The following is a 23,395-nucleotide window of genomic DNA, read 5'->3' on the forward strand; positions in this document are numbered from 1 at the left end:
CACCACTATTTTAGGCTTTTATAGTGCTCTGAAATATGATCTACTTAGGTTTATTTAATGTTTAAACAGGTCCGCGAAATATCCGCAAAATCTTAATTTTATTCCATAAAATATGTAAGTTATCCGCAATTTAAGTAGACCCCTACTTATGATTGAATAAGTATGATGACTGATTTACTCCTTGCATGATCCCTAGAGAGACGGTTTCTCCACGTCATGGCTGAGGTGCAGTGACAAGATTTACAGAAGGCTCCTTTTCTCATCAGTGTATTTTCTCAGTCGGTATCACATGTAGTGGCATTAATTATTATTGTTACCTCTGTAATCTATATTCTGTGAAGTGTTAAGCGTCTCCTAATAGAATGGCAACAGCATTTGCAGTTTTTTGGATGTCGCCACCCTGTTTTAGTCCAGTTGCAGCTAAGTCTGTGTAGATTTGCTTCCTCTTTGCACTTCTTGGCCACTGTAGTTTTAGGATGTTTTAATACATAAAATGCGTACACTGATGCATTCAGTCCTAAAGGTACTGGAAAGCAGCAGCCCTATAACTGCATTAAAAAAATCTATGCCCCACCCCCAATCTTTATGCAGTCCTAAAACATCAACATTCATTCCGCTTTCCCAATACTTGTTGAAGGGTAGTGAATAACTTTTACTGTAGAAAAGCTTTGTTATAAGAATAAAAAAGTTAATTTAATGATATGTGTTTTTATAACAAATTATATATAAACTATGGGAATATATTGTAGCATTTAAGTCCAAGTCAGATTCTTATTTTTCATTACACAGGACTAGGAAAAAACATTAAATACCACAACCATTTTACCTCAAGGCCTTGGATAACATCCTCTAGCTCGTTGACATAGAAACAGCTGCACATTGTTCTATCCTGTTTTTTAAAACCCTACCAGATTTAAATATCTCCTACTATTAGGAAATTCTAGAAAGTAAGAATGGCATTTTAATAAACTCATCTTTTGTGGATACACTGTTAGTTTATTTTAAATCCATACAAGTTTGTTTGTTAAAAAAAAAGTGAGTGCTAGTGAGGGTGTATATAAATGAATGCTAACCCAAATCAAAAAGGCTATAGAGCTTCTCTTTTTTTCTTTTTTCTTTTTTTTTACTCCACAAAAGCATACTTTTTTTTTTTCCCCCCCTCCCAATAACTTCTGTGAACTGCCACAGGTGTTGGCCAGGTTTTTGACAGATTAGGCAATATTCTTTGACTGGGCCAAGGTAATTTTAAAACTAACAATCGGAATTTGGCTATTTTAAAACCAAATTTTGAAAAAACCCGAACAGACCTATTGATGTAACCTGATAGGCAGACATATGTCTTGAAGAGGAAACTAGCCCTTTCCTCTTGGTGATTGTTGTTTGACAGAATTTGACACTTGAGTGATCAGTGTGTATCTACTGACTGTTAGTTTAAACTTGAAATCTGGAACCTGGTCATTTCAGAAAGTTGGCTCAGGTGAAGCAGCAGTCTGCCTTACTTTGTGAAATGACGCTCTTGAGAATTGAAAGCAGAAAGAAATTAGAGTCTTTAATTTACATCCTCATGATGTCAAAGTATGGAGCAGATTACTCAGTTGGGCTTCTAATGACGATTTATTTAGTTTGCATGATAATTGTATTACTGTCATTTTTTTTTTTTTTTGGGGGGGGGGGGGGGGTTAGAATGACAAATCATGTATTTTATATTAAACGATATGTGGCTAATATTTTCCAGATTGAAATAAGTCCTTTTACTAAAGTTATTTGTATAAATCTGAAAAATGTACTATATTTGTAACATCTGGAACACAATATAAATCTGCTTGTATTGTTTTTTTTGTTGTTGTTGTTGTTGTTGTTTTTAAACTACAGCAATGTTTCTGACTTATCTTGACTAAAGGTGTTTTTAAACATTATATCTATCTATATATATATATATATATATATATATATATATATATATATATATATACACACTACCAGTCAAAAGTTTTAGAACACCCCCATTTTTCCAGTTTATTGAAATTTAAGCAGTTCAAGTCCAGTGAATAACCTGAAATGGTACAAAGGTAAGCGGTAAACTGCCAGAGGTTAAAAAAATAGTTTAGGTTACCAAAAACTGAAAAATAATTATACAAAAAGTTATACAAAAAGGCCTTTTTCAGGGAACAAGTAATGGGTTAACAACTTACAGCTGTTCTGCAGCAATGGAAGTAAATTAAGCCTTGAAAGTTGATGCTAACAATTCCTACAGGTGTCCCAACTTTTGTTGATTACTTACAAACCCTCTGTCTGTATAAAAGCAGTGTTGGAACAGACTGTGTTACTACACCCTCTTAAGCATTATTTGGACAGTATTGTACTGCAGGAAGTAGTATATTGCTCTCATAATGGTGAGAAAAAGGCAATTAACAAAGGAAGACAGACAGACCATTATAACACTTAAAAGTGTAGGTCTTTCCTTTAGAGAAATTGCAAAGAAAGCCAAGGTGTCAGTGAGTACAGTTTCCTACACCATCAAAAGGCACTTGGAAACTGGAGGAAACTCTGACAAGAAGAGGTCTGGCAGACCCAAAGCCACAACAGAATCAGAAGACAAGTTTCTGAGAGTCAACAGCTTGCGTGATAGGCGTCTCACAGGACAACAGCTTCAAGCACAGCTTAACCCTTTGCAGTCCGTTGTCGGACTGGGTCCGACATTGCAATTATTCCTCACAGGTCCTTTGTCGGACTGGGTCCGACATCATTATAGCAACGCAAGTCGTTTTTTCTCCGGAAAAAGCCGAGAAAACCATTCAATTGCCGAGTGGGAGCGACAGGAGCCGAGACAAGTCGAAAAAAAAAAAAAAGGCGTATCTCATGAATAGTCATACATGGTATCAGGTATCAGATAACGGGGCGGTCATAGTAAACAAGCTGGCTGAGTGCGTCAGCGCACAGAGACTATCATGGACATTTGCAGAGCTTTTTTCAGATGTTATAGTAATAAAATAATGACTTGAATCGCATTATTGAGGAGTTTGGTGATAAAACGAGTGATCCGGAGATGATCGATCGGTATGTACGACTAGGTGAACGCTATGGCAAACGAAAGGGTGGGGCGGGGCTGGAGATGCCTAGTGAGTGCTTTGTTGATATGCAGGGCCATTTAAACCCGTTTGACTGTGAAAAAAAAATTTTTTAAACAGCACGTATAAAATTAACTGTGTGTGTGAAAATTAATTAGACCTGGCGTGCCTGACGCGCAATTAATAAATGGACCGCAAAGGGTTAACACTGGTCGAAGTAAGCAAGTCTCAGTTTCAACTGTGAAGAGAAGACTTCGAGCTGCAGGTTTGACAGGTCAAGTGGCAGTAAGAAAGCCATTGCTAAGATGGCAAAATAAGAAAAAGAGGTTTGCCTGGGCCATGAAGCACAGCCAGTGGACTACTGAAGACTGGAAGAAGGTCTTATGGACCGATGAATCAAAATTTGAAATCTTCGGTTCATCACGCAGGGTTTTTGTACGCCGTCGAGTAGGCGAAAGGATGGTTCCTCGGTGTGTGACACCAACTGTCAAACATGGAGGAGGAAGCGTGATGGTCTGGGGCTCTCTTGCTGGATCCAGAGTCGGCGACTTGCACAGAGTGAGTGGCACCCTGAACCAAAACTGCTACCACAGCATTTTGCAGCACCATGCAATACCCTCTGGTATACGCCTAGTTGGTCAGGGGTTCATCCTACAGCAAGATAATGACCCAAAACATACCTCCAGGCTATGTCAGAACTACCTTAGAAGAAAAGAACAAGACGGTAGGCTTCAAATCATGGAATGGCCAGCACAGTCTCCAGACTTAAACCCCATCGAGCTGGTTTGGGTCTGGACAGAAGGGTGAAAGCAAAGCAACCTACAAGTGCAACACATTTGTGGGAACTTCTGCAACAGTGTTGGGAAGAACTTTCCAAACAATATTTGATTTCCATTGTAGAAAGAATGCCACCAGTGTGTTCGGCTGTTATATCTGCAAAAGGTGGCTACTTTGAGTAAAAAATTCAAGATGGGCTTTCTTGAGTAATGGCTTCCTTCTTGCCACCCTACCATATTTGTGGAGTGCTGGGATATTGTTGTCACATGCACACTTTGACCAGTTTTGGCCATAAAAGCTTGTAGCTCTTGCAAAGTTGCCATTGGCCTCTTGGTAGCCTCTCTGATCAGTCTCCTTCTTGCTCGCTCATCCAGTTTGGAGGGGCGGACTGATCTAGGCAGGGTCTTGGTGGTGCAATACACCTTCTACTTCTTAATAATCGTCTAGATTGTGCTACCGATCACTACAGTTTTACAGTTTAGGCCACTTAACTTGGTGTGTGATTTTGAAGGTGATTGGTTACACCTGAGCTAATTTAGGATTGCTATTACAAGGGGGATGGACACTTATCCAACCAAGCTATTTCAGTTTTTATTTTTAATTAATTTTCTACAAATTTCTAGAATATTTTTTTCACTTGGAAGTTGTGGGTTAGGATGTGAAGATAAATGAAAAAAAAACAAAAACTATTTTAATACATTTTCATTTCAGGCTATAAGGCAACAAAAGGTGAACATTTTGAAAGGGGGTGTAGACTTTCTATGGGCACTGTGTGTGTGTGTCTAATATATATATATATATATATATATATATATATATATATATATATATATATATATATATAATTATTGTTTTTAAAAAGCCCAGTTTGATACATGGTAAATGGTATTTGGCAGGAAAGCTTCAAGCTGGGTTATAATAAAAGCTCAGCCAATCAGAGTGCAGGGAATGTTTCCATTAAAGATGTATGTATGTGTGTGTGTGTGTGTGTGTATATATGTGTATATGTAACCTGTGTATATATACAAGCCTCACACACAGGTTTCGCATTTGATCTCAATACCATAAAATGCTGTGAATGTTTAATTTTAAATAGGCTACAATATAGAGATATAATATAGATTTAAAACTGACTTGCCAGAACAGGGATACACTGTCAGCAACTTGTCAGTACATTTCAGTGAAAACCATTTTTATGAGTTTAAAGCCAATGCACATGGAGAGAAAAAACATGGAGAGATGGAGAGCAAAAAAACAAATAAATGTATTGATTTAAATGAATTAATGCACAGGGAAGCACATTATGCAAAATCTTAATTCAGTGTATAGGCTTCCATTTTTTTCGTTCAGTTCACATCCAGTGTGCATTTGTAAATAGCAGGGTTCCGAAAAAATATAGCGTTACATGTCCCCGCATGTTGCTACAACTGTTTAAATAACATACCTGTAATTTTTCTTTTCATTATTATTATTATTTATTTATTTATTTATTTATTTATTTATTTATTTCTTAGCAGACACTCTTATCCAGAGCGACTTACAATTGTTACAAGATATCACATTATACAGATATCACATTATTATTTTACATACAATTACCCATTTATACAGTTGGGTTTTTACTGGAGCAATCTAGGTAAAGTACCTTGCTCAAGGGTGCAGCAGCAGTGTCCCCCACCTGGGATTGAACCCACAACCCTCCGGTCAAGAGTCCAGAGCCCTAAACACTACTCCACACTGATATGGGGGTGTTTAGTAGTTCAGGGACAAGAGACATTGAATTGACTGAAGATCGAATGAATGCTGCCATGGATCACTTTGTATTATGCAAAGTACAATAATACCGTCTGATACCATAATAAAAGCAAACGGAGGATACACAAAATACTAAAGCAGGGGTGTCAATGCTGTTGGCATGAACCAATAATAGAAATTACTTACGTGCTTTTGTTTTTTTTATAAAGATTGTTTGTTAAACTACCAGAAATTGGGTATTTTGGTCTGTGTCATATTTATTAGTGGCTAATGTTCACTCAATGCTTTTCTTGAATTATCTTCTATTAAGTGTAGGGTGCCAATCCTTTTGTCTGCAACTATATATGGAAAAAAGTTATTGTAAAATAACCTTTTATTCTATATTTCAAAAGCATTCTTATTGTATGACAGACCTATTTTGGGGTAATTGTGTTTCACATTACAGAAATGTAAGCAGGTTCAAATTTGCAGTTGGCTACAGCATACTGTAGGTTTTTGCTTGGGCTGTATTCTATATGAGATACAGGTACTAGTTAACAATGAATGTATAGTATTACAGTTCAGTTGAACAATGAGTAGTCACCCCCCGAAATTAGCATGCTTTCAACAAACAAACTGAAGCTGGATTTCAAAATAACTGGCAGTGCTATTAACCTCTGCTGATTATCCATTGTGATATATATGCTGTCCTCAAATGTTTTAACCAACAGAAACAAAACATATCTGATCCTTATCTTAGACTTCGCATTTGCCAAAGATAAACAAACATTTGTTATATTTGGTTTGCCAAACTGGTGCCAGATAATACAACTAGTTTTATTTGTAATGTGGGTTGATTGGTTAATTGCCAGAAAGCTTGGCAGTAAAAACATTAACTGTTTATCAGGCTGTGCTTTGTTAAGTAGTCTCTTGAGTAACGAATGTTTTTTGTTTAGCTGTATTCTAAAAGCTTTCATTTTTGGGGACTGCAAATCTGAGAAATAAATGATGTGATCGTTCCTCTAAAATAACACAATATATAACTGTTTAAATTCACAGCTTGATTTCATTTTATTTTTTTAGGAAATGCTCCTGGTTGCTCCTGAATCGCCATCAGAACAAGCAAGGAGAGTTTTCCAAACTTTTGACCCAGAAGGTAGGGTAGTACCAATTGTATGAACTTGTATGAATTTTGAAAATCTGCAGTGTGACAACTCTGGCGCTGTTGGACAGAGTGTCAGTCTTATTCAGGATTTTTAGCCCTGTCCTCTAGTGTAAAAGAAGATGTCAATCGTAGTATTTGTTGTTTAAACAGGTCGGTGCCTGCATCTTTATTCACAAAACTTTAACAAAACAGCAAACAAACAAAACAAAAAGCCTAGCTCCGTCTTGGAGTTACTAACTAAACTGTGATGGTTCACTGTCTAACAACTGGGCAGCTAAGCTGCTTACCAGCTTCTTCAAAAACAAAACAAAACTCTTATATCGATTCAGTATATATAATGGTTACCTTTATAGATATTTCCAGTAGGACCTTTCAAGACCTCAGCTTCTGTCTAGCACCCAACGAGAGAGACCTGAACAGGGTTTTCAGCCCTGCTTAAATATCAACCTTTTAATACAGGTGAAACCAATTACTCAACCCTGGGTAATTGCAGACTGGCCCATTCTAGTCCAGGTATTATGGGAAATGTAGTTCGGCTGGTCGGCTTAGACCATCAGGAATACATTTTCCTTCCACAATTTTTTACATAGGATACAGGCTGTGCCTTATACGCGGCCCTATATATCTTCCTTCGATGACAGTGCCATGCACTTTGTCACAGCAGCCACTGCATTCGTAAGTGTTAATATCTTAAGCCATTTCAGATTGCAGCATCTTATTTTCAGTGTTCAAATCCTTGGGCAAAATCTAAAAAAAACCCTTTCATTTGACTTTGACATAAGATGGCTGCCGTGTTGCCATTGTGTCTTTATAGTTGGTAGACAGCTGTATTCTATGATTCTCTCAGTATAGTTCTCACATTTTGTTACTAAAACATTACAGTGTGTGGTCAAACTCTCTATCTTGGCATTGCCAATCTGAGAGTACCGTACATTAGACAATGACGTGTTGCTTGCTTTTCTGTCGTTGTCTAGTTTATTTTATAAATATTGTATTCATTAGGATTTTTTGCATGTAAAAGGGGCATATTTTGAAGCTAGTGAAAATATCAAGGTACTAAAATAATTGTAATGTTAATGGAAGCATGAAATTTCCCTGAACAATAATTTAACTGCTTTTGTGTTCCTCTCAGAATTATTTCCCTTTGCATTTACACTTGCAAAACAGTTCCTATAAGTGGATTTAAATGATTTCTAAAACAGGAAGCAATAATCAGTTTAGACTGCAATTTACTGTTCATTTTGTGACATTTGGATAGCTATTATAATTGTGCAATTTTCCCAAGATTGCCCAAAATAATTATCTGTACTAGACATATTTGTTACTAATCATGGTGTAACTGCATGTTCTCATTTTTTATTATTATTATTTTCCTTTGTTTTTTATTAAAAAAAAAAAAAAATTACAAAATATATTTTCCAGCACCAACAACCACAGCTCAAATGTTCTTTGGCTAAAACTTTTTTTGTACTGTATTTGGTCTAATAGATTATTAAAGCATTACTAAATAAACTTCCAGTAGGGCATGTTAGCCGTGTTAAACTTCCTGATTTTATTGTTCAAAGACAATTTTATTCTCATGAGCTTAAATATGATACACTGTAGGATATTGCATCTGAAAGAAATTCCAAAGAGGTCATGTAAATATTTTAGTACACTTGACTGCATCTCAGTTCAGTTGTTATTCCTTTGTTGTCATTTTGTCTTATTTTAGAAGTAGTAAATTGTAAGCTTAATAACTGTGCTATTATCTTTTATATAAAATATTATATTTAACATTAAGTGTGGTGCAGTTAAACCCTGCGTATCTTCAAAGGCATGTTAAGCATCCCAACAAGAAGCCCAATTTACTTCAGGCTCCGGATCAATAAAGTGTGATAAGACCCCAACAGGTCGCTTGCATAACAAACACTGGGTTTGTAATTGACCTTTAACCACAATGCTTGGTAAGAATTGTTTATCCTGGTTAAATTTGAGTTTAGGCAATTGCTTTGGTTTCCCTTGCTTCATACCAGACATTGTCCTTTTTTGTGAATTGAATATGCAGTAAATCTGTTCTAACAGCTGAGTCAACTACCAGATTTCCCTGGGTGGGGATTACTATAGGTCTGTTATTCTGTTAGAGCCCTCTAAATAATCATGTCGATTATAAACTTAATTAAAAGCTTTATCATTTTAATCAAAAACTATTCCCATGTAGAATTGTTTTGAGACATTGTGTAGAGGCCTGTGTCTAAACTTATTCTTACTCTTTTATTGTAATGTTTAATGCCATGTCTCCCTAGTGGCTTTTTTATTGAACGCAGTAAGTAAAAAGTTAAATTAGTTCTTAAAATTGTATTGTTAAAAAGACTGTGCTAAAAAAACACTTCCAAGTAAGCACTGTACCTTGTGTGGAGCCCAGTAATGCCAATCAGAATCACCTTTCATGCTTAAATATGTACTCCTTGGCTTTAGTTTAGAACAATGGTGAAAGGTATTGGACTCTGAAGACATGCCAATCACTGCTGTGTTTTGAAGGTTTTCCTCATTTCGCTAAAGTTTTATCTACTTGGAATTGTATTTTTCCAAATGTTACAGATGTTAGGTAGATATCATGTTACATAGTATGATTTTAAGTCATTAAGCCACTAAAAGGGATGACGTTAGTTTTTATTGCTTATTTCAAAATTTATATTTTTGGTGATTTGTATGTTATTATTTTACATATTGTAGCTGTTTTGCTTTGTAACAATACATATTCTAAAAGATCATCTATCTTACAGATGTTGAGTGTTCCTAATATCTAAGTATCTAAGCCCTGTGCATAGCTGTACATTTCAGGTTAGTCTTTAGCTTTCAGCCTTGCAATAGTTCTGAAGTTATTTTTGACCTGTACCTTGACAAGATTCGGTTTTGTAAATAATATTACAAAGTACAAAATCACACTTGAGTGTTGCCTTCATCTTGTTTTCACAGACAAGCACTATTCTGGGTGTTGAGGTAAGGAAACTGATAACGCCAACAGGCCTGTGCACTTATACTTTTGGTATAAAAAGCCAATAGATGTCTTGGCTTAAACTAAACAGGATTTATATACAGAAAGATTTGGATTAGTGCCTTTGTATTCTCAATAAGAAACAAACCGCCTGTGGCCCTTAGCTGGCTGAGATTTGTTTTATGATTAATATATTTTAATGTGACATTCAAACAGGGACATGCCATGTAAGGTTAAGAAGATAAACTTGTTGAATTTGAAAATTGTATACAACACCTTTTCCTATATAACATAATGTTGATGCAAACATTATGTTGTTTAGCATGTTAGGATGTGTTTGGATGGATGTACTTCAACAGACACCAGTGCTGGCACTCTAGTTTATCCCACTAGACAAATAAAACTGACTACAAGAATGATCATTTCTTTATAAACAGAACAATTTAATTTAGTTATGTAATGTGATTGTCCTCCCTAAATTCATTTTTTACATGACAAGTTTATATTAACAAATACAAATACGAGGTAATAAACCCCAGTATAGGAAAACCATTAGAAGATTAAAAGAGCAGATGCAAGTCATTGTTAATTAGGGTTAACTAAATCAACAAACACTGTGTGCGAGCCACATTCTAGAAATACATCAGAATCTAAATTAACAGCAGTTACTAAGACATTCTGTTTCAGATGTGTTCTGCTTGCTTGCTTTATTTGAAGAATAAAAACACATTTAGGCCATGCACCACATTTTGGTCTAAAAAGTTAAATTCATAGTCCTGTAGTTTAGGCGAACCAGGTTCTCTCAAGTTAACAACTGCTCCAAGACGTGTGTCTGGTATGGAATAGAACACAGTGACAGCAACAGGAAAGCTGTAAATAACCAATTTCAATAATATTAATATTTCTACATGGAGAATTTGTGGGGAGGTATTAAGACTTTTAAGAAGTATGCAGCAGCAACGAGTTTATTTCTTTCTTTCTTTCTTTTTTTTTTTTTTTAAGTCATTCAAGACTTAATTTGTATGTGGCAAGTCTTAAAAGTTACAGTCCCCAGATACTTAAATAAAGTGAATGGTGTGAGATAATGCACAATGCAGTCACAGAAGTTGAAAATATTCTACTTGATTTCCGAGATTGACATCTCATTACACTGGCTATCAATCGTTCATCCATTGGCGTACTGTGTATTTAACACAAATGTAAAACTTTCCCAAGCTAAAGTTGTTTCAGGATTGCTTTTTATGGTTTAATGGTGGGCGTTTTTCTGTGTCTTTTACTCCAGCTGAAAATTATCTTTTCTTGACTGTCATCAAATATGTAAACAGTGGGGATTGCAAAACCCAATTTGGAAGAAACTGTTTTCAATTAAAATACCTGCCAAAATGCCAGAAATGAAGTTGAATTCATCACACAAAAAGCGTATAATTTTCCTGTGCAGTGGTGAATCTCGACTTTAACGTCCTTAACATGTTTCTGTTCCTGACGAGAGGTCATTGTGCTCTGAAGGGAAAGGCCTCCCTTTGGGTAGGAAGGGTAGCAGACGCTTACATTCTCTAGTTACTGCTGTACAAAGCTGCTAGCTGCCCTGTCAGAATCCAGTTGGATTTCTGTATACTCAGCCAAGTGTTATCCTTTTTGGTATGTGTCTTTAACAGTTGCATACTTTTATCATACCTAAGCAAGTCAGGTGATATAATACTAAGTATAGAATTCAAACTGCATACTTTTCTCAGAAAACTGCAAGATATTGATAAAAAAATGTAATAAAAAATAACATGTTATAAAAGATACAGAACACTGGAAACATAATTTTCTGTTTGCAATCGTCTGAACATTTTTGTTGCATCACTCATATATATATATATATATATATATATATATATATATATATATATATATATATACAAACAAGGTATGCCAGTTTGCCTTTTTAAGTACTAGTTGAAGTCTTTTTTTTAGATAAAGAGGTACCAAAAGCATGACTTCAGATTGTGGAAGTCCTTTATGCATTTGGACAATTTTTCTGGTCCTCAATGCACTTATTGTTCACATCTGCTGTGTTTTACATGGTGAACATGATAACTACTTCTGAGTTTTCACAAATCTTCAAAATACCATAGAATCATGGACTGGTCTCTTTCCCTTTTTGATTGCATTATGGGGTTAACGTATTTTAAAAGCTCAAAATAGGCTATATATTTTAAATGTTAAGTGCACATGAAATTGAGCAGTATTACATTGGAGGATATAACTGAGAAATACATCACAGAAACCTGTATTTATTTATTTATTTATTTATTTTTTAAGTACTGTGGTTTAAGGTCTCCAGCTGCCCTACAACATTAAAACACCTTGTTCTGCTGTTCTTGATCCTTTGCCAGTGGACAGCGGTAAACTCTTGTCTAATGGTTTTTAGACAAATGAAACATGTCAGACTCTACTGGCTTAACGTCTGTCATTGTTTTTATTCTTTTACAGATAATGGATTTATACCTGATACATTGCTGGAGGATGTAATGAAAGCACTGGACCTTGTGTCAGAGCCTGAGTAGTAAGTCAATTTGGACATGCCCAGTATTATGTTTTAAGTTACTATCTGTAAATAATGTGGGACTAAATTCACTTAAACTTAATGCATTTAAAATATTTTGCATCCATCATTGTATAAAACTGTTTCACCGGAGCAAAACGCTTTGAGAATTGTCTTGTTAGTCTCTCCTATTGTTAAAATGGATACTCCATTATACTGGAAAGTGGGATCTAATTCTGCTGGGGTGACCTAGTCACTGTAAAGGTAAAGAACCATTTCAAATCGCATTCTACAAAACAAACTGAGATCAGAAGACGAGTGAATAGTCTTACTCTTTAATTGAAGAAAGTATTGTCCATGGTCAACCATGTAGATGAAACCAAAAGTCTCTGTTCTTGTACTGAAGTCAGAAAGCACAAATGCTAATGACCAGAATTAATTGTTCTTGATTTGCATAAACTACACCATGAATTTAAAGTGGTTGTACAGTAGCTAACTAAATATTTCCATCAATTATGTCATTCACTTCGCTTGGCTATTTTTAAAAGAAACATGTTGAAGCAAAACTATTTTAATTTTTAAACCTATCACCTGGCACTACATCAGGATAAGTAAGTCACTGTTTGTAATCTTTCTTGAACTTCCTTGGTCATTTCACCATGAAGAGTGAAAGCCTTATTTCCTGTCATTAACCAACTCTATGTCTCCTAACTTCCAGTCATAATGTTTCCTGGTATACTGTCTTTCTTTCAAACCTATGCATTGGAGACCTAAATAGACAGTAGAAGTAACTATTCTGATATTATTTTGTTAGCTACAACTTTTATTTCACTTGGAAATCGGTTAAATCCTTCCCAAAATGTTGGAAGGGGGAGGGGTGGCTGCACTAAACCCCTTAAGTTAAACAAACATATGCATTAGCTTTGTGCGGGTTAGTTAAGTGTATAGCAGACCACCTTTGTTGTCAACCTTTGAGCCTTGAGGTCAGATGTCCGTCTTGGGTTGCACATAAAGTCCTAGGTATCTGTAGCCCTGGAGTTAATAGATGTGGGAAAGAGTTTGAAGTCTAAAAAACCTTTTAACCCAAACTGGTAAACCAGACCATGTTAAGGTATGATAATTTATTATGCAGGTAAAGAAAATCAGGCAGTATTCTCATAAAACAGTACGTTTTTTGTTAAATGCCTAGTTTAAATCTTGACAGGTTTATTTATTTTTATTTTTTGTAAAGCATTTTATAGTTATCTGAGCTTCCATAAGATAAAACTTATGTACAGATTAGTTTTGTTTGCTTGTTTTTTTTTTTTTCCAGACTTGCTTCCCTGCATAGCTCAGCCTAGATCTTACCAGTAAAGTGTCTCTAAAAGTAAACAACTTTGTGTTAATGTTCCATCAGTATTATTGTATTAAAAAGTAACTGATTATGCTAGCATGAAATTTTACAAGACTGTTAAATCTGGCATTTGAACATCCCATGTTTGATGGTTCTGCTTGCTCTGAGTTTTATATTGCATTACAATGTAATAGAGTTATATCGCAATGCAGAAATTGTCACTTGTATCGTTTGTCAAATCAATTACCACGATATTGGAGGATAATGGCACGGATAATGTTAAGTCAGAGATATGTATGTAGCATCATATAGCAATCCACACTTTGAAACCTTCTTTACTTGAAAATCTTATGGTTCAGTCTAGTTCCTGATGAAAGGACCTTTGTGTGTTATGTGATATGTAGGACACGCCTCAGGGGAGTGACGTGCGTGTGTTTTCAACCTAGGGACTGCTGTGTTACCAGCGATTTATGTGTGATATTGCTTTAGTGACTTCATACTGCATATCAATGAAATACAAAAATACATCTTTTATGGTTTATACATTGGTACAAATGTTCTTTGCTTTAAAAATGTCCAAATAGTGATGACTTAATTCAATATAATACTGAGAATAGGGTTCCTTCTTTCCAGTAAAGCATTCAGTATCTATATTTTGATTGCAAGGTAATGTTTTCTTACTTTTCTTTTCTTAATTCAACATCATTCACTAAAATGAAATGTATTTAGTGTTGTAGTCTGTTTTACTGTCTGGACATGTACTATTGTATTACTTTTGGAAGTTTACAACAATACAAGTTTACAGTGATTTATATATATATATATATATATATATATATATATATATATATATATATATATATATATATATATACAGACGTGCTCAAATTTGTTGGTACCCTTACAGCTCATTGAAATAATGCTTCATTCCTCCTGAAAAGTGATGAAATTAAAAGCTATTTTATCATGTATACTTGCATGCCTTTGGTATGTCATAGAATAAAGCAAAGAAGCCGTGAAAAGAGATGAATTATTGCTTATTCTACAAAGATATTCTAAAATGGCCTGGACACATTTGTTGGTACCCCTTAGAAAAGGTAATAAATAATTGGATTATAGTGATATTTCAAACTAATTAGTTTCTTTAATTAGTATCACACATGTCTCCAATCTTGTAATCAGTCATTCAGCCTATTTAAATGGAGAAAAGTAGTCACTGTGCTGTTTGGTATCATTGTGTGCACCACACTGAACATGAACCAGAGAAAGCAAAGGAGAGAGTTGTCTGAGGAGATCAGAAAGAAAATAATAGACAAGCATGGTAAAGGTAAAGGCTACAAGGCTGTGACAACAGTTGCAAATATTATTAAGAAGTTTAAGGTCCATGGAACTGTAGCCAACCTCCCTGGGCGCGGCCGCAAGAGGAAAATCGACCCCAGATTGAACAGAAGGATAGTGCGAATGGTAGAAAAAGAACCAAGGATAACTGCCAAAGAGATACAAGCTGAACTCCAAGGTGAAGGTACATCAGTTTCTGATCGCACCATCTGTCGCTTTTTGAGAGAAAGTGGGCTCCATGGAAGAAAACCCAGGAGGACTCCACTTTTGAAAGAAAAACATAAAAAAGCCAGACTGGAATTTGCTAAAATGCATATTGACAAGACACAATCCTTCTGGGAGAATGTCCTTTGGACAGATGAGTCAAAACTGGAGCTTTTTGGCACGTCACATCAGCTCTATGTTCACAGATGAAAAAATGAAGCTTTCAAAGAAAAGAACACCATACCTACAGTGAAACATGGAGGAGGCTTGGTTATGTTTTGGGGCTGCTTTGCTGCGCCTGGCACAGGGTGCCTTGAATCTGTGCAGGGCACAGTGAAATCTCAAGACTATCGAGGCATTCTGGAGCGAAACGTACTGCCCAGTGTCAGAAAGCTCTGTCTCAGTCGCAGGTCATTGGTCCTCCAACAGGATAATGACCCAAAACACACAGCTAAAAGCATCCAAGAATGGATAAGAACAAAACATTGGACTATTCTGAAGTGGCCTTCTATGAGTCCTGATCTGAATCCTATCGAACATCTATGGAAAGAGCTGAAACTTGCAGTCTGGAGAAGGCGCCCATCAAACCTGAGACAGCTGGAGCAGTTTGCTCAGGAAGAGTGGGCCAAACTACCTGTAACAGGTGCAGAAGTCTCATTGAGAGCTACAGAAAACATTTGAGTGCAGTGATTGCCTCTAAAGGTTGTGCAACAAAATATTAGGTTAGCGGTCCCATCATTTTTGTCCATGCCATTTTCATTAGTTTTCTTATTTACAATATTATGTTGGATAAAAAATCAAAAGCAAAGTCTGATTTCTATTAAATATGGAATAAACAATGGTGGATGCCAATTACTTTTGTCAGTTTCAAGTTATTTCAGAGTAAATTGTGCATTCTTTGTTTTTTGTGGAGGGGTACCAACAAATTTGAGCACGTCTGTCTGTGTGTGTATATATATATATATATATATATACATATATATATATATATATATATATATATATATATATATATATATATATATATATATATACTGATGTACAATGAAAACGCAACAGTCTAACAGTCTAAGTTTTTACATCATTGGGCACATACATAATGTTATTTAAATTTTAAATAGTGAGCAGATAGGTTTGTTGATTGTTTGTTTGAGTAGTATTGTTCCTTGGGAAAACAAAATACTGAGCTCAAGTCATGTGATTTCATAAAAATGCCAGGTGCTCAGTGTTTGGTATTTGAGTTATAAATAGCCATTCGAAAAGACATGATTTTAATTAATGCAAGAACAGCGAAAGATACGATCATGCCCCGCTTGAGTAATGAAGATCGCCTGGTTGCTGTCGGCATGATTTGAAGGCAGCCTGTCTGAGAGAAGTTGCCCGGAGAATTGGATGTTCTGCTTCAGCAATCAGCAGACTAGTCCAGAGAAACCAGAAAAACGACTCTGGAAGGCAAAGGGTCACCACACCGGCCCAGGACCGTAACATCCAACTGATCCATCTGCGTAATTGTTTTCAGACTGCAGTGGCTACAGCATGAGAAATTCCAGGAGGAAAAAACCTGCGCATCAGCAGAATGACTGTAACTCGCCGTCTGCATGAAAATGATTTGCGTGCTCGGAGGCCATTCAGGGGTAACATGTTGACAGCTGAGAGACGAAATCGCTGTCTTTCATGGGCCAGAGAACATCTGAGATGGCGGCAAAGAGAGTGGTGGTTTTATTCACAGATGAATGTCGTTTTGCCCTTGACAGACCTGTTGGAAGACAACGTGTGTGGAGACTTTGTGGTGGGCGTTATGCTGACTGTTGCGTTGTTCAAGCCAACCGGTGGGGCGGTGGAAGTGTGATTATGTGGGGAGGAATCTCCTTTAACACAAGAACGCCTTTGGTGCTGATTGAGGGCAGCCTTACTGATCAGCAATACATTGACCAAGTTCTTAAGGCCACAGAGTGCTAGGATTACAATTGCACGGCTTCAAGAAAACAATGTCGAGGTCTTGCCGTGGCCATCTTTTTCTCCTGACCTGAGTCCAATAGAACATCTGTGGGACCAAATCGCCAGTGCCAACCAGACAACTGCGACCAGCCAACTTTCACTAGCTGGTTGCAGCTGCACAGGAAGAGTGGCGGAACATCCCACAGCAGTCTATCCAGAGGCTGATCAGGTCTATGCGTCAACGCTGCCAAGATTGTGTTAATGCTCAGGGAGGTCATACCCGATACTAAGTTTTGTAATGTTTTCATTTTGACAGTGTGTCACATATCATACTGAAAACTTATCATGATTCTTTGATCTGTATTTTTCTTAAAATTTTCTGTGATTTTTTTTGTTTATCTATTTTTAAAATATTTGATTAAATATATTAGACCTGAGTGTTGCGTTTCTTTTGTGCATCAGTGTGTCTCTGTGTGTGTGTGTGTGTCTATATGTATATATATATATATATATATATATATATATATATATATATATATATATATATATAATTTGAAATGCTATTCTATATTGTTATTGTTGGCATTAATACAACAGTTCCTTTCTTTTAAAATTACCTAAAAGAAAAAAAATACCAGTTCTCGATCCAGGTGATCATTTATCGTGATTTTGCCGTTTTCTGTTCAGCTTGTATCGTGATGTGAAAAATCTTGTATCAATGCAATCCTATAATGTAATGTTATTATAAACTGTATGTATCAACATGAGTGTTCATTATAACAGGATTTTTTTGTTTGTTTTGTTTCAGTGTAAACCTCATGAAGAGTAAATTAGACCCTGAAGGATTAGGAATAATATTACTAGGAACTTTTCTACAAGAGTTCTTTCCTGACCAGGTAATGAATGTATACTTGAGTGGGGAAGGGTGGGTACTGATTTAACTTGAGCATTAGGTGTGCTTTTATAACTTGCCACGGTATAGCATGTAGAGTTAACACTATTGAGACTATTCCTCTTGCATACAGTGGCTTGCATTTATATAGGCTGTCTGATTTTCAGTCTTGGCCATTTTGATTAAAACTGACTATCCTGGAATATATAAAAGATACAGCCTCTTGTCAGTGATCTATTTGCATCTCATTTTAGAGGGGCAGCCTATTGACAGAAAAAGGTGCGCTATATATCAGATTTTTTTTAACCCCTGTGTATTACATGTTGCCTTCTGTGCCTGGTAATAATGCCTCCGAGGCAGAGAAGTTTATGGTGCTGAAAAAAAGTATATATGTATATACATGTGATAAAAGGTGCTTTTACATATCCGTATAACAAGAAAACGTATTGTGGCTGGGTGCCCCGCCCCTGTGCGTATTTTCTGTTTGTGTGGTGTGTTATTTTTTATGTTCGTGTATGTAGTGGTGCACGGAATGTGGGTTATGTAGCACGGGTGATTTTGTATTTAGGCACAGGGATTGCACAATCCCTTCACATGCAGAGTAAAGTGAATATGTGTATTTGGGCATGGGGAGTGCACAATTAGTTCACATGCAGACTGTGTGGGGAATCGGGTGATTAATTCACAATGGAGTCCCAGCACAGCTGTAGATAAAAGCAGCACGAATGTCTTGGTTGGGTGTACCGAGAGGAGGTACAGGAGAAGGAAACTGGAGAAATAAAAATAAATAATTAAAATAACAATTGCTACACGTGCTGGTTCTACACAAGCCTGCTACTTGTTAAAAGGTCAGTGTTTGGTCATCATACCATTTATTTTGAGTGTGTTTTTTTTGTTTTGTTCAACCTGTTTGTTTTTATAATAAATGTGTGCAGCAGCAGCTTTCACTCACCACGCTGTGACCTCTATTTCCTGGTCTGACATCACCACAAGCCATCCGGGTCACACTTACACTTAATTTATACTCTGTATCAAAACACTTTGGTTTACTTCAAAGATGAAGTAAGGTTTAGTTTGTAAATTCACTTATAACGTAGGCGTGCATTTTTCAGTGCTAGTACATTTTTACACATGCTCTATACATTTTCAAAACAGTGGTAAAGACACTTCTGTATAAAAAAAATCACAGGAATATTAAGCTTAAGGTGGTGTGTATGTGGTTTTTTTTTTGGATCTTACAACCGTTATGTGAGTTATATCGGTATAATTGTATTAAAATAGCTAACTGATAATGCTGGCATTCTGCGTACAAGTACATTTATTAGCATGTGATTAGTTCAAATCAACAGATCGACTGTCCAAGTCTGTTTGGTTGGCCATACATACAATCACCCTAATTCCTCTGGAACCAAAAAAAAAGTTGCATTTTGCAACTGCCAAATCAGGATGAAGTGTTTCATGGTCTTAACATTCTGTGCAACTTTTAATATCCTTTTGTTTCTATTATTAACTTATGCTTGTAATAAAACATCTGTTCAGCAGTGCACAAGAGTTCAGTCAGCGATTGTCTAATGGAAAAACAGCTCCAATAATGAATCAAGTCTGTCGTGTAATTCTGAAACAGAGCCTGGATAATGTCATGTTTACCATACAACGGTTCCAAAATCTTATGCTCTATTTTAGGGAAATTAAACCGATTTTATAGAATATTAATCTGAAAGAAAAGTTTCAAACTGCTGTGGCTCAAGTAGCAGGTTGGCATAACACTGAGACAGGTTTTCAAAGCTAAATATGATATCTTAATGAGTTTTGGTTGTGTAAAGCTCTCTTTTTAATAACAGGCTATGCTAAATCTACTCTCAACAGCCGTGTTCTTATATACTTTAGGGTCTCTGACATTTGAACATGTAGTCTTCTGAAACCTAAGTGTTTGGAAGTTTCTGTATCCCTACAATTTATTTTTAAGTCTATTAAATTGGCGGCACACATCTGAAAACAAAGTGGACTGTAAGTTCCAACTACAAACTTTCGACACCTTGTAGATGTAATTGTTTTGACTGATTAATGGGGTGTGAAGCCACAAACGGCATACAAAGGAGAAACGACCATGTTAACATGTCTCTCCTTTTATTTCAGAACTCGGTTATTCCAGACTCATTCCCTGTGTACCACTACAATGGACTGAAGCAGTCTAACCACAACGAAAAGGTATTCAACATTATCCTTTATCTAAGCATCCAAAAAGTGGAGGTGCCAAGGGCCATTTTAGTCATCTTAAACATTTTGATGTTTAGTCCAATATATCATTTTGTTGTGCAATTTATTTATATTTTAATTAATGTAACAGTAGTATTACAAGGGTCTAAATTGGCACAAAAAAGGGCAAGGCCAAAATGGCATTGAGTGATATACATTTGTAGAGGACACCAAGGTCACTTCATTTAAGTCAAGGCCAAAGTGTAGGATTGAAAAAATTTGATTTATCTTGGGAAAAATCTGCAACAAAGGTTACTTTTGAAAACATGTCAAATGTACAGTAAATACAGTTCTAATACTGATTCAAAGATAGAACAGGTTTTAAGATGGTGGTATTTAGATAATGTTTTTTAATCCATAACCCTGTATCTAGTTTATATTCATTATGATCTTATCTAACTTTTAATTATTATACCATAGTTGACACAGTTCGAGAAACTACCTACATCAGCTGTACTATAACAAAAATAGCAGTGATTAGTCCAGGATCTAATTGCATTTGCAAACTCTGGATCAATCATTTGATAAGGTAAATTCCCCAGTAGTAAAATTTTATGTTACACTTGATTCAACAGTATATTTAGGGCTTGTGATTTTCGGTTTTAACCGATAAAACCCAATAAAACACCCCCCGATACAAAAAAAATGAAATTGGTGGATAGCCAATAAACACCGGAAAACACCGGAAAAACCGTGGAAATGGTTAATCAATTCACGTTGAATTGACCCTATTCCCATTAAAAAATAAAACCTACTACAAAAATAATAATAAATATATTTCCAGTGCTGCTGAGCAATGTCCCACCTTCCTGACTTGCATCTATCCATTGATTCGTTCTCAATACTTTAATTCCACCCCAACTACTGAATGAAAGCACATTCCTACATTTCTATTGGAGACTCCGCTTGCAAGATTTAAAACGAGATTACAATCAGGATGGAGGCTTGTTAGCGGGATTTCAAGCTGTATTACAGTTAAGATACAGAGGATTTAAAACAGAAGTGTGGCAAAATGTACAAAACTGCCTACACACACAAACCCCAGAAGAATGTGCCCGTGACCATAGCATTTTCGAAAGTAACCGAAAAGACTAATTTCATACAGTATATCAAAAACGAAAGCCCTGAAAAAAAACAATTTACATAAAACTCGAAAATAGCTAAAAATAAGCACCGAAAAATACAATTAATAAAACCCGAAAAACAGTATATTGTAGTTTTGTACATTTCAGTGGATACAATACTATACATATATTTAAAACTGTAACTAGAAATCTAAGCATAGTCAAGTTTTTTTCCTTTTTTTCCGTTTTTTTTCCACAGTATTAAATCATTTGAAGAGTTCTTTCCTGGGGCAGTCTCCCTATGTACCTAAACCCTAACCTCTCAGCAGGAAGTCTAGTAATGCCATAGACAGACTGATAATCAACTGAGGAAAGGGAAAGTAATGCATTAGCCTGCAAATCTCATAAGTAGCGCAGAATGAGTATGCTTTGTTCAGATTCCTCTGTACTTCCACTAAATTGGTATTAGCCCCAGACTGCTTTCTTTGGAGGTAAAATCATCATCCATTGGGAGTAACAGGAATGTGTTGAAAACAAAAAATGCATTGTTAATGTTCTATACCTTGCTTTGTAGATTTAATGCCAAATTTTTTACTATATTTTATTACCAATGTATTAGATTGACATTTCCATCCTGCATGGAATCCCTAGAGCTTCACCAAGCTTTGTTACAACCTGAAATCTGAAATAAATCTCGTACTGCAGCTTTGTAAGACAAGACTGTGTCCGTATTATTTGACAAGTGGAATATCACGACATATAGTGTAGTTTCAATAAACAAATGTCACTCAGAAGCTCTGTTCATTAAATGTGCTACAGCTGAATGATTCAGAATATAAGAATAACTAGAGGGAACATAAAATGTACTTGGAGAAAACATACAGAAAACCTGGTCTGTACTTCTTGGCTAGTATAGAAACCCGGCCTGCTGCTATTTTATTCTAAACAAGGACGTATGTAATGGTCGCCCTCCTATGTTTAATTAGCTTCGAAGGTTGTCCACCACAAGTATAGCTACTGTGTTTTCCACCAGGGGGAACCATACTGTCTAAATAATGGATTTATGTAATATGTGTGTGACTTTTTTTATATTAATATCATTTTGTGACAGAGATGCTGTAGAGCAAGGAGTCCATTCCAGTTATTGTCCTTATTTCATAATTGTAATACAATATTTCATTGTTTGTATAAAACCTCAAACTAGGTCTAAAAGAATTTAATAATTTAGGTATACCCATTAAACCTGGAGTGGAATGACCTTTGGAAACCAGAGCTAGAAGGATGTGTCCATAATTGTAATTCCATGCCTAAAACTATTTTGTTTGGTTATAGAGTATGCGTAATCTGAGGTTGATTCCTTTTAATGGTATGTTTAAGAAGTGAAATAACCATTTAGGGGAAGCTGAGTGGTGAAAAGAGAAACACTGTTTTTAAAATTAACGAATACAAAACTATTAGCTTTTACAGTAGACAGGACTCAATGGGTAATGGTGATAATTGGTGAGGCAGTAAAGGTTACATTTACCTATTGGGAATTGCTGTGACCCTCGTGATGATGGAACAAATAGCATGCAATTAACTTTTTGCTGAGACACAATGTTTTTAAGGAAGTATATTGACTCTGGTCTCAAGAAACCGTCATATTGCAGTCTGGTGATGAACATGGAGCAGTCATGTAGCTTGTTTTGGATCATGTCTAAAGGTTATTTCAATTCACTGGAAAACAATGCATTTCTTAAAACAAATATTTAGCTCCTGGCTCTACAAATGTAACCGTATGTTCACAGCTGTATTCTATGACTTATGTTTCCTTTAACTGACACGTTGTTTCGGTCTCTGGCCTTACCAGTTTGAGTTGTGCACATCTTCTGGGATTCTCAGTACTTTTAATATTGACTACATTTTTTTGTAACCCATTCCAGAAAACGATAATAATGCATTATTTCTATAGTTCTTCCACTTTACAACCTCTACTTTTTTCACAAGTCATCTTTTCTTTATCCATGTTTACATGCAGTTCTATAATAAATGCAATTTTACCTCTGGGATACTTATTGTTCACAAAACTAGTATTAACACTAGAACTGGATAATTGTATGTAAAATAATGTGATATATGT

The 23,395-nt window shown here is 35.8% G+C and overlaps 1 protein-coding gene across 3 annotated transcripts in view; it reads left to right on the forward strand.

Annotated features, from left to right (window-relative positions):
* Positions 1-23,395, forward strand: part of LOC117435347 (ubiquitin carboxyl-terminal hydrolase MINDY-3-like) — a 45,889-nt gene that overhangs the window by 20,278 nt on the left and 2,216 nt on the right. For all 3 annotated transcript variants that reach the window (XM_059012569.1, XM_034058433.3, XM_034058432.3), the window contains exons 12-15: positions 6,663-6,735; positions 12,200-12,272; positions 17,873-17,960; positions 20,093-20,164. In XM_059012569.1, coding sequence (XP_058868552.1) covers positions 6,663-6,735; positions 12,200-12,272; positions 17,873-17,960; positions 20,093-20,164 — 306 coding nt within the window. The remainder of the gene's footprint in view (positions 1-6,662; positions 6,736-12,199; positions 12,273-17,872; positions 17,961-20,092; positions 20,165-23,395) is intronic.

Source organism: Acipenser ruthenus, chromosome 3 (assembly GCF_902713425.1).
Source record: "Acipenser ruthenus chromosome 3, fAciRut3.2 maternal haplotype, whole genome shotgun sequence".
NCBI lineage: Eukaryota > Metazoa > Chordata > Actinopteri > Acipenseriformes > Acipenseridae > Acipenser > Acipenser ruthenus.